Genomic DNA, 17486 nt, shown 5'->3' with positions numbered 1-17486 from the left:
ATTATAGCCCATCTGGACTTAAATAATCACTTATTGTTTAATTCAGTAATCCTTGTTTTTATTAGTAGCATCAATCTAATGTTTCTATGCTTTTTGTTATAAAAGAAAACAGTTGGATTTACTATTGGAATTTTGATTTTATTTATTTGCTAAATTTATATCCTACCTTTCATAAAGCTCAATGTTTATACAGCACCGCCTCTTCCTATTTTCCCCAATAACAAACGTGTAAGGTAGAGGACAGGAAGGCCTGGAGGAACATTGTCCATGGGGTCGTGATGGCTCGGACACGACTTTGCAGCTAACAACAACAAAGGTATATTGGGCTAAGAGAGACTGACTACCCAAAGTTACCCAATCAATTTATGGAGCTGAGGATGGACTAGGATTAAGTTTCCCCACTCCTATCCAATACTTTCTCTACTACACCATACTTGTTTCCTGCAAGCAGCTAATTACAGGTAGTCCTTGACTTATGACCACAACTGAGCTGAAAATTTGTGAGTGAGACAGTTCTTAAATGAGTTTTGCTCATTTTACAACCTTTCTTGCCACAGCTGTTAAGTGAATCACTGCAGTTGTTAAGTTAGTCGTTAAGTAAATCTGGCTTCCCCATTGACTTTGCTTCTCGGAAGGGCACAAAAGCTGATCGCACGACACCAGGATACCGCAACCGTCATAAATAAGAACCAATTGTCAAACCTCTGAATTTGGATCAGGTGACCATATGGATGCTGCAACAGTTGTACATGTTAAAAATGATCGTAAGTCACTTTTTTCAGTTGTGTTGTAACTTCCAAATGGTCACTAAACAAATGGTTGTAAGTTGAGCACTACCTGTATATGCCATATTATATTATGCTTATCTGTTAAAGCATTTGTTTTTATTGTTTATTTTAACTGGGCAACTATGGAATTTAGTTTCCATAGTTCAATAACTGCTGTGTTGCTTAGATTCTTTGTAAATAAAAGTAATTAATTGTTTTGAAAAAAAATGTCATATGATTTTATAGACTCTATTTTGAAATTTTACATTGATATTCCTTATTTTATTTAAAAATATATATTTTATTTAAGCATTTGTGTAAACCAGTCTCCAAACTTGTTAATTCACTTCAAATCTCCTATAATTTCAGCCACAAAGGAGAGCAGAAACAGCTTCTAAGCTCTCAGTTACAATGAATTTCTATATTATTAAGAGTAGGTAACCAGTCAAACAGGTTCTTATCCACATCCAGTTCTCTTGTTGAATTTTCACCGTCAGATAGCCATGAATAATGTACACAGTAGTATTACTTTACATCCCAGCTGAATAGTAATATAACACAATATGACTGAAAAATTCAAGAACAAAGCAAATAAGTACAGCTGATCATTGGAAACATACTTAATCTCAGCTTTAGTTAAAGGGTCTGTAGAATCAAGAGTGATATTAAGTGTGCCTGTTTAAAGAAGAACTTGCACTAAAAAAACTTGTTTTCCTACCTGTTGAAGCATCTCTTCTGTAGCATTAAGCTTCAGCTGGTGCCCTTCAAGGCAAACTTCTAAGTCTCTGATTTTTTCTCCTTGGGCTTCAACTTGGTCTGTGAGAACACTCACCTGTAATATAAGAATAAGGATGAGGTTATCTGTAGCAGTAGCAACAACAGTGGCAATAGTAACCACATAAAAATACTAACACTTTCAGCAGTCAGATCTGTTTTTTTTTTGGGGGGGGGGACACAATCATATTAAAGTTTTCCAATTAATTTCATGTCTGAGAAAGGATTTGAACCCCACCTCCCCACAGACCTAGATCTGTCTTCTATATCACATACCTCTTAACCCATCTGCAAATATTACAAATTGATTGTTAAAAAAGTTTGGCTATGTTCAAAAACAATATAATTCTCACCTTAAAAGCCACTACTTCGCACTTTAAAAATGAATCAACAGGATTTTTAATTAATTTAAAAAAGGGGAAAATGATCTGTTAAAAATTGACCTGAAGACCATGCACCAGTATTTACATTAAACACTCCTTCGAAGGAAAAAGCCTCTGTAGAAACCCTGTTAATATTTTAAGCAGGCTTTGAGCAAGCAAAGTCCTTTCAGCTTTTGCCAATTTTCCCCTTAAAAGCAGGAAAAACACAAAGCAAAAAACCTTTCAGGAAGCTAACCAATAACCGTTCTTCTTACAAGAAAAGCTCACCTATCAAATAAAGCTTCTCTAACTTACACAACACAGTACACAAAAGACATGTCCTAGTACTGTCAGTGTTCTAGTTCTCACCAGTTCAAAGTATACAAGCTTGAACAAGAACAGAGAATTTATGCCATGAAATGGCCACAAAAGAGAGAATTATTATTACTCAGAGATTTATAGAAAAACATTATTAAGAAATAAATAACTCCATTCTAAAAGAAATTAGGAAATACAATAAGACCTTTGTTTTCTTTAAAAAAGCAGCTTTTGTAATCCATCTGAAAATGTAGTTATAATATGATTATAATTATCATATGATAAATGGGGATTCACACCATTCAGATTTCTTTTATCTTTATATAACTTAAAATCTGGGATAAATTGATTGAAGAGCTTTGTGGATTTGCTATCTCCTTCCTTCTTTTGGACAGGATTGGTATTAATAAACGAACTATTGCAGAATGATGGGATTAGTGACATACCTTTTGTACTAGTACATAATTATAGGTTTTCTAAAGTAATGTAGATTTAAGGAGAAAGTTGTTGACTGTGCATGCAAACATTGGTTACAGATTCTTTTCATAAACAGGTATCCTCTCGGTTTAGGATTTTCCCATTAGTGTCCTACAGCTTTCTCTAGCTTTACCTGACCATAACTGAGACAACGTAAAGCATGTTGTGTCATTCTTACATTGACACAATGCCTGTACAATTCTAAAAGATATTAATAAGTCACTTGTGGGAATCCTGGTTTGGTCTGAAGGAACATCAACCTTAAACATTTTTAGTTGCAATCAGAACACCATGTTTTTATTACTATATGTACTGTACTATAGGTACAAAAGTTCAGGTATTTCATATTCAGTGAGTAAAAATGCTGCAATTGATTTTATGAAAATGAAAATATTTCTAATAAGAGGCCTATTAATAATAATTAGATGCATTATAAAATCTCTTGCATTAGCCAAATTGTACAAACTATTGCAAAATAATTGAATCAATTATTACTTGCAGCGCAAATGTACTTTTGCAAATAATGTCATATTTCTACATGATGCACTATTTAGGCAGTGCCTCATAAAAGAAACATTAATGACTTGCACCTGCTTTTCTAAATGCGAAATAGATACTAGAGCAGGAAATAAGAGATGCAATTCACAAATAATATTTTAATTACTTCATCTTCAATTAACTATCATGAACATTTAAGGCCAATGGAAGGATAAATGACCATGCTCGTAAAAATAATAGGGACAAGATTACCTTGTGGCACAGTTTAAGAAGTGCAGTTCTATCATGGAAGATGCTGCTTCTATCATGGAAGATACATTCTCCAAGAGGCAAATAGATCTGGCCTTTTGTCTTTCTCTTGGATAATGTTCTAGTACTCATATTTTCCCCAAAATAAGACCAGATCTTATATTAATTTTTGCTCCAAATGACGCATTAGGGCTTATTTTCCAATTAGGTCTTATTTGGGGGGGGGGAATACGATACTATTTTGGGGAACACAAGGTATTAACAAGAATCTTGAGGGAAATGAGCAGTCTAGAAACATGAGAAATAAAATAAAAAAATAAAATAAAATAAGGAAAACCCTTTATACTTTTTGGAGAAAATTAAGAATACTGTAGCTAAATTCCCAAGTTTGGAAACAACTGTATATATCTTTTTTGTCCAGATAAAACAGAAAATGAAGATGTTTTCTGTTCTGACCTTTAAAGCCCTTAAGGGCATTGCTTCAGGCTACCTGATGAACTGCCCAATCCCTCTAGGACAAGCCCATCTTAGATATGTTGACACAGAGGGCCTACTTTCAACCTTGTTGGTCAAAGAACTCTGGGGGAGGGATAAGACACCCCCTAGCTCCTGTCTACCACGCAGTTCTTTCAGCAGTTCCAATCTTCTTCTTTGCACTCTGATACAGGTGACTCTGAGGGCAGATAAACCTCCAAGTGGCCTCAAGACCTCACAGGGAGAGTGCTAATGACCTGATGACTGCAAAGAAATATAATCCTTCCAATCACTACCACCCATCCTGTCAGAACTAATCCTTCCATCGACCACACCATCCTGCCAAAACTGATGAAGCTTCTTGGATGAGAAGTGAAACGTCTTCCTCAAGGGGAAGAGAAAAAAAACAGTCCAAAGCACCTTTGAGACAATTCTGAATATCAGGACCCAGAAGAAGAGCCTTCTCTGCTGCAGCACCTGCCCTTTGTAACATCTTACCCTCTAAGATGTCCTTGCCTTCCTATCCTTCCCCAAGAGCCTGAAGACCTGGCTCTGCTGATTGGCCTGGGGATCAAATGGGGAAGTTCCAGGTGGCTGCTGGATTGATGACAGACTCCACTTCCCCTCCTTGCTGTCTACTCTCCACCCATCCATCCTTTTGGTTATCATATTGATGTATTCTCATTGTGTTCTTTTTTGTTGTTTATTTTACTGTTCTATTATTTTGCTTCTGTTCAGTTTATACTCTTTTCATTTCTTCCTTTTTAAAAAGGCGAAAGGTTTGTACGATCTGAAGAGAAACCAGAGTATCCTTCCTTTTTAAGCCACCTAGAGTAGCCCCACAGCAAGATAGACGGCAAATAAATTTAACAAACAAACAAACAAATGAGGAAAAACAAATGAAGGAAAACACATTGCACCATAATTGTAACTTTTGCATGTTTGTTTTATCCTGTTTTATACTACAGTTGCTTGATAAGTCTTTTTTCCCTATATGATGGGAAAAGAGATTAGCATTGACCTGAGCTAGGAAACAGGTTCTTAGCAGCCACAAAAAGAAGAGGCTCATGTTAATGTGAGACAAACAAGAAAAAAACAAGACAGCCAAGGCTTTGCCAAGGAATTCAAGAGAACTGGTATAGTGAAGGATATTGAACTTTTCAATAAATTCCATAAACCTATTTCCATAAATCGTAATTGGCTGCAAAAACAGCAACTTTTACAACAAAGCTTACACTCCAAACCCAGACATTGCATTAGGGTTCTTGCGAGGTGCTAATGTAGTCCAAAAGTAAAGGACACAATATCTAAAATCTGCATGGAAGAGACTTAGCAATTTGTGGCTCGGCCAGCCCACTCCAGACTGGGCAAAAGCACTCGCATGTGTATTCTCTAGGGTCATGGGTGAGCTTAACTGCAACCTACCACCCAAAGGTTGAAGTAGAAGCGAAAGCGTGGGAGATTACATTTGATAGTTTGGAGCACAACCCGCCACTCTCCCCACTTAAAAAATAAACGGCCGCGGGGTCTTTTCAACAGCCTGCTTGGCTATTTACTCCGAATGAAAAAACTATTTTCATAAATCATTCCAGGACTTTATTGAAAGTCCAGGGCCAGTAGATAGCTGGATTTGATGGTTTGTATGTTTGCTTATTTTCCATTACTGCTTTTGTAAAATGCCAAGGGAGTACTTTGGAAAGAATGCTCCAAGGATTGGCATGAGAAATAGCCATTCATCTGCCAGGGTTGATAACAAACCAATACAAGAAGTGCAATAATTTTGGTAAATGGACAATCTAGCCAGGTCATTTGTCTCTCACACCCTTATATCTATAGTATGGTAGATGAATCCACCATTATAGCAGAAATCCAGCAGATGGAAAACTGAAGTTCTCATTTATTGCTCCTTTAGCAATGATTAGCTTAGGCAAGATGAACCAGTATGGAAGCTTTTAATATAGGAAGCTGATTTTACACAAGGACACAAAAGACTGCACTGATAAGTTACATTGACTTGTACAAGTGTATGACTCTTAAGACTATCTTAAGTTGCTCTAAAAAGAATAAAGTGGTTTAATCGTTCTACAAGCCTAAACTTCTTTCATATGTAGCAGCTAGGTGATTCATCTTCTGTAAAAATCAGGACATACTGTATCTGAAGAAAATGAATATGAAATTATTTTTGACGCCACCATGACTATCAAATGAATCAATGTATTTCATACTTTTTAACAAGAGGTTAAATTACTTCCAAATTAGTGCCAAGAAAATCCCATGGCTATATCCCAATAGTTATCAGGAGGAAGACTTTGTTATGGTATAATCAATGCAAGGTTATGTAAATTCCATACCTGCAATATGAGAGATTCTTTATCACCTTCTAATCTTGTCAGACGTTCTTGATACGTCTCATTACTGGTGGAAGTATGATGATTCACCTGGGACTGAATAGAAGAAAAAGTTTAGAGCACAGGTAACAGAAACATAATTACAGTGCTGGGATTCAAATATGTGAAAAACCGGTTCTCTGTGTGGATGCCGCTTCTGGAAGTCCATTCTGGGCCTGGGCAACAAAAAAATTAACTACCAGTTCTGCCGAAGTGATGCAAACTGGCTGAATCCCACCACTGCATAATTATTATACGTAATTAATCTAGATATTCCATTTTAATGAATGTAATTGTTGTGTAAAGCTAGATCTTTCCATTACTAGAAACGAGAGAGAAAGAGAGTGGCACAGAAAGGATGCAACAAGGTTTTTTTTTTGGCTCTGTGTGTGCCGTTGTTCTATCTTATTCGCAGGATATTATATAGGACCCAAATAGGTAAATATCAGACTAGACTAGCCATGGGAAGGACATGGAGAAAAGTTGTGTAAATACAGTTAAAACAAGGTCAGGTCATTCTCAAGATTTAGCTGTTGATGGAACACACAAGCCAAAAAAATAACTCTTGCCTGAACCAGAGGGTTGTTAGTTATACCTTTCAGTAAAAAAGATTAACTTGCTTTAAAATAGGCCTGGAATGGGTGGTAACAAAGATGTGTCATGGCTAATGAAAGGAAGTTTGAATCATCACATTTCTCTATCAAAACAGAGGCAAACATAAGCAAAATATAGTTATTAGGAGCACTTCTGTTATTCTTTCTGCTGTGATCAACTTGGTTGCTGTGAACAAAACTAGGAATATAGGCCATTAATTTATTGCCCTCCAGCTCCTAGAGAGTTGATCTAATTAGGATACAAAATGCCAGACTTCAAGTTCAGCAACTTCCCCTAAGCTAGCAATGGAGCAAATGGAGGCATCCATATGTTAATCTGCAGAAGTTCTCAAATCAATATAATAAACCTCTCCAATTCCTGGCCTATTTTCCAATTGTCATATATTGACTTCTTCTTCCAGAACAAAACATAATTAATAAAGAAATCTTTAGTGAAAGTTCCTGAATGAAGCAAATTATACTGTCAACTTTATAAATGAGCATGGCTGGCTGTAGCCATCTTCCCTATTCATTTTTGGTTGACACATAGGAGGGAGGGTGGATTGCCAGATGCATTGATAGTCTAAATAAACTTTTATGCCATGGGAACCAAGGTCATCGGCTGCTTCTGAGACTGCAGGCTGGGCGTTGCATAAAAAGCCCGCCAAAAAGATGTATTGGGGAACGTTGCTTGCATAGCTTTAGGGGTGGGATTTCTTAACTTTTTATTGGGGGATTGTTACGTGTGTCTTCAGACTTGGTTTCACTTTTGACGTGCTGATACTTTGTAAGTAATAAACATGTTCTTTGAGGAATTTGCAAGCCTCCGAGTTCTGCTTTATTTGTCTCTGTCTGTCGGAACCATGACATCATATGTCCAAGTAGCCACTATATCCAAGTTCCTCTATGACATCCTGAAATTATACTTGCATTAGAAAACTAAGGTGCCATGGAAAAAGGCCAAAGCCCATCTTAGTCCAGCATTTTATTTCACATTTGGGCCTCTGAGGTGGTCACAAGCAGGAGATGTGCTCTTCTCCTGTTCCTGTTTCTCTATGGCTGGGTTTTTGGTTGTCTGTACTGCAACTTGGTGGTAATCTTGAGTTTCAAGACTAATAGCCTGTGACAGTTCTAACTTCTGTTAATTTCTCCAGTATTCTTTGTAAAGCCATCCAATTTAAAAGATATCATCATGACCTATGTTATCTAATTCCACAGATTTATTATACTCTGTGTGAAGAAGTGCTTTCTTTTAGTTATGCTAAATCTCCTTCAAATCAGTTTTATTAGTTCTTGATCAGATTTCGTCCTGCCTATGTTCCCTCAGTGTCCTGTAGTGGTATAATATTGGCAGTTTGATTTTCAATCCTTTTTTTCCCCACTCAGTCTTCACAAGCTTCACAAATAACATTGGGAACAAGCAAGCACCAGTGCACACTCTCTTGAAAGTATCTATGCAGATTCTCAGTCATCCAGGTCATGGTAGTCCCCAAAGTGCTTTAAGAAAAAACAAAGTCCAGTAGCTTTTGAAAAAGCACTGTTGGGTCCCTTGAAAGTAGAGTCTATGACAGGGGTAGGCAACCTTGGCTCTTTTATGACTCGTGGACTTCAACTCCCAGAATTCCTGAGCTGGCTCAGGAATTCTGGGAGTTGAAGTCCACGAGTCATAAAAGAGCCAAGGTTGCCTATCCCTGGTCTATGAAAATTAAGATATCTAACTGTCAAGAAAAATGCTCTACAATATCTTCAACCTTCTAAGAAGCTTGACTTCATAATAAATCAGAAAAATCCTAATTAGCCAAACCTAAGAGATAAAAAACCAAATTCTGTATAATGGACAGGGTGTATAGTAAGCAGAAAAGCAAGGTGCATTTTGAATGCTGCAATACATTTTTCCTAGCTTATTTTGTTCTGGAAAAAATCATTCTACATTAAGCCATAAATAGATAAAGTATTACAATGCTTCCTACTCTCATTTAAGCTCCAAAATATTCCAGACTGAAACTACATTAGCTAAAATCCACATGAGATGAAGTAATCAAGGAAAAAAACATCAGCTCTGCCAAAGCATCAGCTACTACCGGCCTTAATAAAAATAGGCAAACATAGTCCAGACAAGTTCATCTATTAAGTAAACAGCTGCTCTGTTTCAGTCTTAAAAGTATGCAAGTATCTATAGCAAAACTAATGACAAGATAAAACATAGAAGCACACCCCAAAAGAGTATGTGTGTGGATGAAGCTTGAAGCAAACAGTCATGATTATACAAGACAAATATCTTATGGCCAATCAACTAGTGTTAAGATAATTATGAGATTTTTTCAGCATCTGGTTGCTACATGTTTATGTTTTAAAGAGCTGGTAACTGTTTACTGGCTATGTTTAAAAGAATGTTATATTCTAAGGGCAGATATCTTCCTTGAGCTACACATTGATCCCAGCTAACTCAAAAACTTTCCCAAAGGACTACAGAGTTGCAGGAAGTACAGAAGAGAGGGAAAACAGCTGGGACTGTCATTCCAGGCTCATAATGCAGAATTGGAATAAGGGTTACATCAGAAATCACTTCAGAGAAAATGTAGAATGCAGAGATATCATATCAATCACACTCCAGAGACCTCTATGATTATTTGGAGATCTAGCGGCATATGTTTTCTTTATACATAGAATGCCAAATATCTGCTATACTGTCTAAAATATTGATACATGGAGCTTTCAGTCTGATAGCCATGTCTTCTTTCTCTAAGTTACTTAATGGTAAAGTCCTCCAAAGGGCCTCTGAAATGTTGAAAGAGCATATATATCCCTTCTAATAACTTTATGAGATATCTTAGGGTGAGAGAAATAATTACGCTGATGGTTGAATTTCAGAATTTGAGCCAAAATCCACTCAGGACTGGTCCAACACTAACTGTAACATCTCACTGGCTATCCTCCTTGATAACATCATTCCCACATACTGATACAGAGCAGCAGGATTCCATGACCTAGGACATCGTATTCTCAACACAGAGTATGAGAGAATGGGTGAAGTCATTTGAGAACAGAAGAGATTTTCAGTTAAGACTATTTAGAAATGGAAGAACAAAGGATAAAGAAATCAAAAAGGAACGTCAACGTTGTACAGTGTATGACAAGGACAAGTTGATCAGCCATGATTCTAAGTCCAGCCCACCTTGAATTCCTGTGACTCTTTTCTACCACCAATTTGCTTGGGCTGTTAGTAATTCAGATTCTTGTAGAGAGCTTAAGCTTGCAATACATATTTATACCCATTTTAATTGCCTGGATCTCCTGATTTCCCTGGAGCTTGACAGTAGCCTTCCAATTTCAATTGCTGACTATGGTAATAATAAACGATGATGGGAGATGAAGACCAGTATCACTAGGAAGGAGAACATATACATGGCAACTGATTTGATAATACACTAGTAACTTTGTTCACAAGTATATACTAAACTCATGATCAGGAAGGAACCTTCCAAAGTGTTCTATTAATTGGGGCTGCCCTGGAACCTAAAATGCATTGACATACACTGAAGCAATTCCACATAGCTATTTTTTTAAAAAAATGTTCAATTAACTTGTCTGCTCCAACTTCAAAAACTTTTAGATTTCTGCCTCTATTAAGAATGAAGTGCTAGATAATGGAATAGGTCAAAAACAATTTTTTTTAAAAGCCAACAACAAAAACCTCTAGCACTTGATTAAGAAAAAAAAGTCTTTGTGTGATAGGATGAGGACTACTGAATACTGGTTCTAATTTTCAATCAATAGTTATTTCAAATCAGATCAGAGGCCATGAAAAAAGAAGCAAGATTACAGGAGATGGAAAGAATTACACATATACACCAACATACTAATATTGTTTATTCATACACTAGTAGTACCACAGTCAGTGACTGTTTTCATTATTGTATTTGTTTGCCATTAACACATTATGATTCAATGCTATGTGGTTCTTTTGGTTTATTGTTTTTGCTATTGTTTTTCTGCTGCACACTGCTCACACTGTTGGATTTGGGTGGCCCCATAAGTCCATACAATAAAATAATAAAACAAATTAAAAAAATCTCTTTGTCTCATAATTTCCCTTTTTGACAGCACTTTCTTTTGCAAACCACTATGTTATTTTTCAATTTACCATCCTCTTTCTTGTTCTCACTTGATTCATTCTTGCTTAATTCTCTTCCAATTAGTTCATTTGCCTTTCAGTTCCTCTTTCCCCACTCTTTCTCTGACTCTTTCATAAGTAATTATACTTCATTACTTCATGTAGAGACAATACAGTTTCAATTCTACTAAGATTTTATTTAGCCATTTTCCTTCATTCCCCCCTGCTGCATCATTACTTAATTAAATTTTATTTTGCCTTATTGTGTGGATTATTCATGCATTAGATTTAGATCTTTCTTTCTCTTTTTATCCCCATAAAATAATCATGTGACATGGACTGGGCTGAGTTCAACTAATTAGCCCACACATTTTTAGTATTTTTTATTTGCTATGCACTTCAATCTAAGATCTATAACAGCAACCTTATCAGATAGGTTGCACTGAGAGAATAGTTGGCTCAAATCTATCTGGTGAACTTCCGTGTGAGGATAGACTAGAACTTGGGTCTCCTTGCTCCTAGTCCAACATGTTGTCTATTCCACCACAGAAACTCTTAAAAATTAGAACTGTTTGTGTTACTTTTCTTTTGCCTTGGAAGCAATATTCTCTTAGTTTACAATTGGAACCTACTCAGTGCTTTTTTTGTAAAAGAAAAAGGTGCCGGAACTCACACATGTCATACAACCCACCTTCCCTACCCTACAAGGTTCCATCCAAAAAAGGTGCCGGAACTCCGTTCTGAGCGTTCTATGAGAAAAAAAGCCCTGAACCTATTGATAGGGGTAAGTTTAGTAGGAAGTGTCACTAGAGAAATCAAGAACAGGGTAGGTAGAAGCTGTTGGTGCTCAATCAAATTACACTGGCAAAGGATTACTGAGGTTCCGAATATGCTATGAAAATAGCTTAAGTGGGTAGATTGTTGATGAAGATTGTAAATGAAACAATTTACAAAATTTGGGGTACTATACCCCCACTTAATAGCTTATATTTCCTGCAAATTTCCTGCTACTTCTAATAAAACAAGCCAGCAACAGTTCTAAGCAAAGATATGCTAGGAAATGGGGGGGAAATTCTGTTTTTCACACTCCAGAATCAGGCTGGCTGTTCTTTGGACCTAAACAAGCTAAGGGTCCAGATATGAAGAAGGTTGGCCAGATTTTGCTCAGTACAACTGCTTATCATTTATGTAAACAAAGTAATGTTAATATGCAAGATATTGCAAAACGTCAGGTTGAGTTAACTACCCCAGCTCTAAAAGGGTGCTGCATCATAAGAACAGATTGCATTGCATTATCCTATCTTGAATACTTAATAAAATTCATGTCCCCTAAAAGCAACTATTTGTGCAGAAAAGATATAGCAGAATATTGAGATATGTTCAATGCATTGTGGCATTCTGTTAATGAAAAGTGGCAGACGGAAGCAGAGCAGAGACAAGAGAATGTGGTCATCCAGCTATTTGTTTAGTAGCTCATCGTTTTGAAGGCTGTGATCTGGTTTATTAACACACACTCAGATTTGAAAAGAAGTGGGGGAAGGAACAGCTGCCTGAGCTTTTCAGCACATTTCTGATGTGAATAGAGAGAAAACCGAGGTCCAGTTGAATAATGTGTTTGAGTTTCTGGGGAGCTCAGAATGAAATAGCTTCCTTACTCTGAACTGTGTCATCGTTAATGTAATAATCTCATAAAAATTATATGGAAAGATTTCACAAGTTTTGACTGCATCATATATACCAAGCACAATCATTAGCATACTTACCTACAATACTGATGATTCTCTGCTACTGGGTTTTGCTTTATATTTCCCCAAAGAAAAACCTAATAGCTCTAAGACAGGTGATAAGAAACAGAATTTATCCCAAAGCCAAATATCTCTATTCAATCTCTTCTCCCTTAGACAAAGAGAGTGTCACACCAGGAGCCAGGCTTCCAAAAGAGACAATTTGGCTCATGTAGGAGAACCACTTTAAGGGATCTCCTTCTACAATGCAATATACTGCCTGAGGCCCAGAGGGGCCCCCTCCCCACCAAGGTTTCGAAATACTGTCATTTAAATGTAAATGACAATAAACCCGACTAAATAGATTTGACTCATCATTTACTTTTTTTTTGGAGGGGGGAGATAACCATAGTAAAGGGTAGCCCTTAGCTTCCTCAAAAGTTATTGATTACTGCTCTACAAGAATTATTTTGCTGCCTCACATGGTTCTCGAAACGGATGAAGCTAAAACCATCTAAAGTTGCCTTCAGGGAAGACGAGCAATATATAAGATGAATGAAAATGAATGAATGAATGAATAAATAAATAAATAAATAAATTGCAGGCACTCCCTAATGGAAACATTGTAGAGTATAAGCTACATCTTTCTAACCGATGGGACAAAGTTTTTTTTTTTTATTCCCATTTATATCCTGCCCTTCTCCGAAGACTCAGGGCGGCTTACAATCTAAGAAGCACAAATCAATGTGCTTAGCAATAGCCTTCATTCTATGTATATACCTGCTTATTAGGACTTTCGCCCCCCCCCCCCAAGCGGCATTTTTACAAAGTCAGCTTATTGCCCCCAACAATCTGGGTCCTCATTTTACCTACCTCGGAAGGATGGAAGGCTGAGTCAATCTTGAGCCTGGTGGTACGCGAACCTGCACTAATTGCAGGCAGCTGGTGTTACTTAAGGAGGTATTAGCCCACTGGTCCACCAAGTTATAGCATGTATCTCATCGCTAATCATCTAGCCAACCTCTTTCCCCTTGGTTTGAGCTACATTCAGGGAACTAGCTGTGTACAGCAATATTATTCTCCACGTGGGGAGACCCATGTCAACACACCTTTGTGTGGACTCACTGTGCATGCAAAAAGATGTAGAATGTTGCTTTCAACATGTCGCTAATGGCCTAAGTTGAAGTGAGAGGTTAGTTCATCATAGAGGAATATGATCCTGTCTTCAAATATAGAGAAATACTTGGGTGATTCTGCACCAAGTGTCCCACCAAATGAAGTGAAGATGCATCCTAGCAAAAGGGCTTGGTTGATGGCCTTGACGGACAGGAGGAAGAGCCAACTAGAAAGGCAATGGTCAGATAAGCAGGGCTTGAGCCTAGACCAAGAAATTAACTTGAGAACATTGTCCCAGGCAAGTTTACAGGAAGGGGGTGCAGGGGAGAAGAATGTTCAGACTTGCAAGATTCTGTTATCATAGCTGTTATAATAAAAGTAGCCCTGACCTATAGGGCATTAGCTTTTTAATCTAGTCTATCTTGTAGGGCTGATAATTACACATACCATCTCTATGATTCTATGTAAGCCGACCTTTTATAGCTTAGTGTTATATGTTAAACAGACAATTATGGTTCTTTTAGCACATTGTGGTTTTAAAAATCCAGGCTTGATAATACATTAACCAAGGCTTATTTTGGACTGATCCATTGCTTTGACTTAGTAGATTTCATGATTTGATAAACATAGGGAAAGAGGAAAATATCTGATAAAAGTAATGCAACACAAAGCAAAATAAGGAAGTGGCTAATTTGCAACATATGTTATCGTTTTAAGGTGGATAAACATATGTTAAGTAATGCCTTTTTTCCTACTAACTCTCTTTTGGCATAAGATGACAGATAATTAGTTTACTCTGCTCCTCTGGTGAAAGAAAAATTCACTATTTGACTCCTGTCACTTGACCTTTCTGTATGCTGGTATACAAAGGCATTTTCTGACATTAGTTTTCAAACTAATTTTGGAACTCTTTCAGGAAAATATTGTTCTTTGTGGGCATTGGTTTGATTGTGTGTGTGTCTGTGTGTCTGTGTGTGTGTAATCTTACATAATCCTTTCTTTTTCTTCAAGTAAAGCAGATTTATGTTTTTCAATCCCATTAATTTATTTCATCCTTTGAATATGTGAATGATTTTAGGTTATTTATTTCAATTCATTCTTATAATGGACTTGCAATCTTGCAACATCAGAGCAGAAATTTCATTTGAATCCCCCTCCCCCAGCCCCAGTCTTCCTTCTCTTTGAAATTAGAGCTTGGTTTGGCAAATGCCACGGAGGACGGATAGAAGTCCAGCTCAAATCCTTTCTCTCTCCCATGCTGGACCGGAGGAATTAGAGTTTTTATTACCAGCCACAGAGCATCGGTTTACCACCACAGCTGGTGTCCAAGCATGCAGCACCAATGTAATCATGTGGCATAAAAAAAATCAATGTAGACTGAATTTTCAACAAAAATTAGATTGCTTTTCAAATGAGCTTGTGAAATTTTATGCAAATCACATTTTTTCCCCTCAAGGAAGAATAACAAAATAATAGCGTTGGAAGGGAACTTGGAGGTCTTCTAGTCCAACCCTCTGCTCAGACAGTAAGCCCTATACTATTTCAGACAAATGTTTGTCCAATCTCTTCTTTAAAACTTCCAGTGTTGGAGCATTCACAACTTCTGGAGGCAAGTTGTTCCACTGATTAATTGTTCTAACCATCAGGAAATTTCTCCTTAATTCTAAGTTCCTTGAATTCTCTTCCTACACTACTGCTCCACTACATAGTTTCTCTTCTCAACCCTTTCTTTAAGAATCCTTTTAGAACTAGGGCATTTTGTTCCTTAAAAGCCTTCTCTATAAAGCCAAAATTACTAAAACCCCATCTGACTTCTCTTTTCTCAGAATCTGAGCAGAAATAAGAGAATAAATATATTTAATAAAGTATATTAGCAAATAATCCCAATTTCTCCCAAGGCTTTGAGAATTAATTGTCCAAAAAGGATTTCATAGTAAATGAGAAATTATTATGCAATTATTGTACAGCTTTCTGTAAAGTGCTCTTACTTCTCTCTTAAATCACCCATCCACCCTTTTTTAAGTTCCCAGAATTATAGACATGGGGCTGCAATCTTACATCCACTTACTTAGGAATAAATTATGACTCCAATAGGATTTACCAATGAAAAGATATATTTAACATCAACATGAAATTCTTAATACAAAAAATCCAAATGCCTACTGTCAGGTTTTGCGAACTTTAGTGACTAATAATACTGAATGTAGTGAAGACTGAATCTAATTAATGTCAATTCCCTCTGCATTATTAAAATTAAGTTGTATAAAAAACCTTTATGTAAACAACATCTTAACTGCAACATTAAAGGTAGTAATACAGTCTCGAACTAGAGGGAATATCTGGAATATACCTCCAACATTACTGTACATAAAATATACAGTTTTTAAGTATTTCTTAATAATGTGTTTAGATTAAACATTATAAAATGAAGTGGATCTAAATCAATTGGGACCATTACATTTTTATCTACTTAAGGAAGTCTGAAATTGTTTAAATCTAAAAAAAAACCTACTGGTACCTTACAAGCTAATTAGCTTAATGGCTGCTCTGATTAATTGAACTTTTATTACTTTTAAAACTAATTGTACGCTATATTTTCAAAAGCTACTAAAGAAAAGCTTTGCATACAAACATGACCACCTCACTGGAAAACAGACTCTAACTTGATCTCTTGTTAAGAACATTCTGTTCCACCACCAAGCTAAAGCATTGCTTGATCATTTTCCTTAGACTTCCTTGTGAGTTTTCCTAAAGACAAAGGGGAATACTGGCTATGTCCCCAGTCCCCTCCCTAAAGGGCTACTAGTTTCAAACTGGAGAACAATTTCTCTCACAGTGGCAGAAAATGTAACATGCTTAGACTTCTCTCCCTATAAGCGCGGTAAATGGTAGAAATACAAAAAAAGAAAAAGGTCACTTACCCTCTTTAGCCACGTGAAGTGTTTGTAAATATTAATCTCACTATCCATGCTTCGGGCCCATTGCAAAGATCTTCCCTTGGTTCACAGCAATTTTAGCTCCGTTATGGAAAAACACAAACTCTTCTTGGCTCCCCTCTCCCTTCCAGCTCCTAGCTAGCAGAACGTCTGCACCTCTCTGACTTTAATATGTCCTTCAGGCTTATTCCAAACTTTTCTACCGTACTATGTTTATACACAACTGTATAAACTTCAGGCTGCATTCCCCACCTCCTCTACTAGCAGCATCTGGCTTTTTTAAAAGAGGAGATCAGTCATCAACAGGCTCCCATATCGTTCTAAAAACATCAAAAGATACCTAAAGCCAAACAGACTCAGAAAGAGAAGAAAAAGACGGGAGCTTCCGTGAACTTGCTGCAAAGTCTGCAGCAAGAGTGTTCTCGTTTTGATGGTAAAGTAACCAGCTAAAAATTGCCAGGCTGTCATAGAGAAACTATTTTCAAGTAATGCCTTCTCTAGCTTTCTGTTTCAAGAGTGGCTGGAACTCATTACCCCCAAGACCCTCTTATTTCCTGTCTCAGTTTTTTACACTGTGTTTATCGGAAGAGTCTTCAGAGTCCCAGTTTATTTCAGGCTGGCTTTAGCCTAAAAATAAGCCCTGCTCTTGAGAATTGTTAGTAGCTCCCTTCTCACAAATACTTGGAAAGTGACTTTG

General features: G+C 36.9%; 1 protein-coding gene across 7 annotated transcripts in view; it reads right to left on the bottom strand.

Annotated features, from left to right (window-relative positions):
* PPFIBP2 (PPFIA binding protein 2) overlaps positions 1-17202 on the bottom strand; it is an 85611-nt gene extending 68409 nt beyond the window's left edge. For 2 of the 7 annotated variants that reach the window (XM_083348899.1, XM_083348904.1), the window contains exons 1-4: positions 17130-17172; positions 16775-16849; positions 6271-6363; positions 1486-1599 (exon numbers count right to left, since the gene is read on the bottom strand). In XM_083348899.1, the coding sequence (XP_083205025.1) occupies positions 1486-1599; positions 6271-6363; positions 16775-16822 (255 nt within the window). In that variant the 5' untranslated portion in view covers positions 16823-16849; positions 17130-17172. Of the gene's footprint in view, positions 1-1485; positions 1600-6270; positions 6364-16774 lie in introns of all 7 variants that reach the window. The other 5 variants (XM_083348898.1, XM_083348901.1, XM_083348902.1 and 2 more) reach the window with 3 other exon arrangements.
* Between the last annotated feature and the right edge of the window lie 284 nt (positions 17203-17486).

The sequence above is a fragment of the Vipera ursinii genome (assembly GCF_947247035.1).
Source record: "Vipera ursinii genome assembly, chromosome: 1".
NCBI lineage: Eukaryota > Metazoa > Chordata > Lepidosauria > Squamata > Viperidae > Vipera > Vipera ursinii.
Note: the sequence above shows the minus strand (reverse complement) of the source record. Positions and strands in the feature narration are given on the sequence as shown.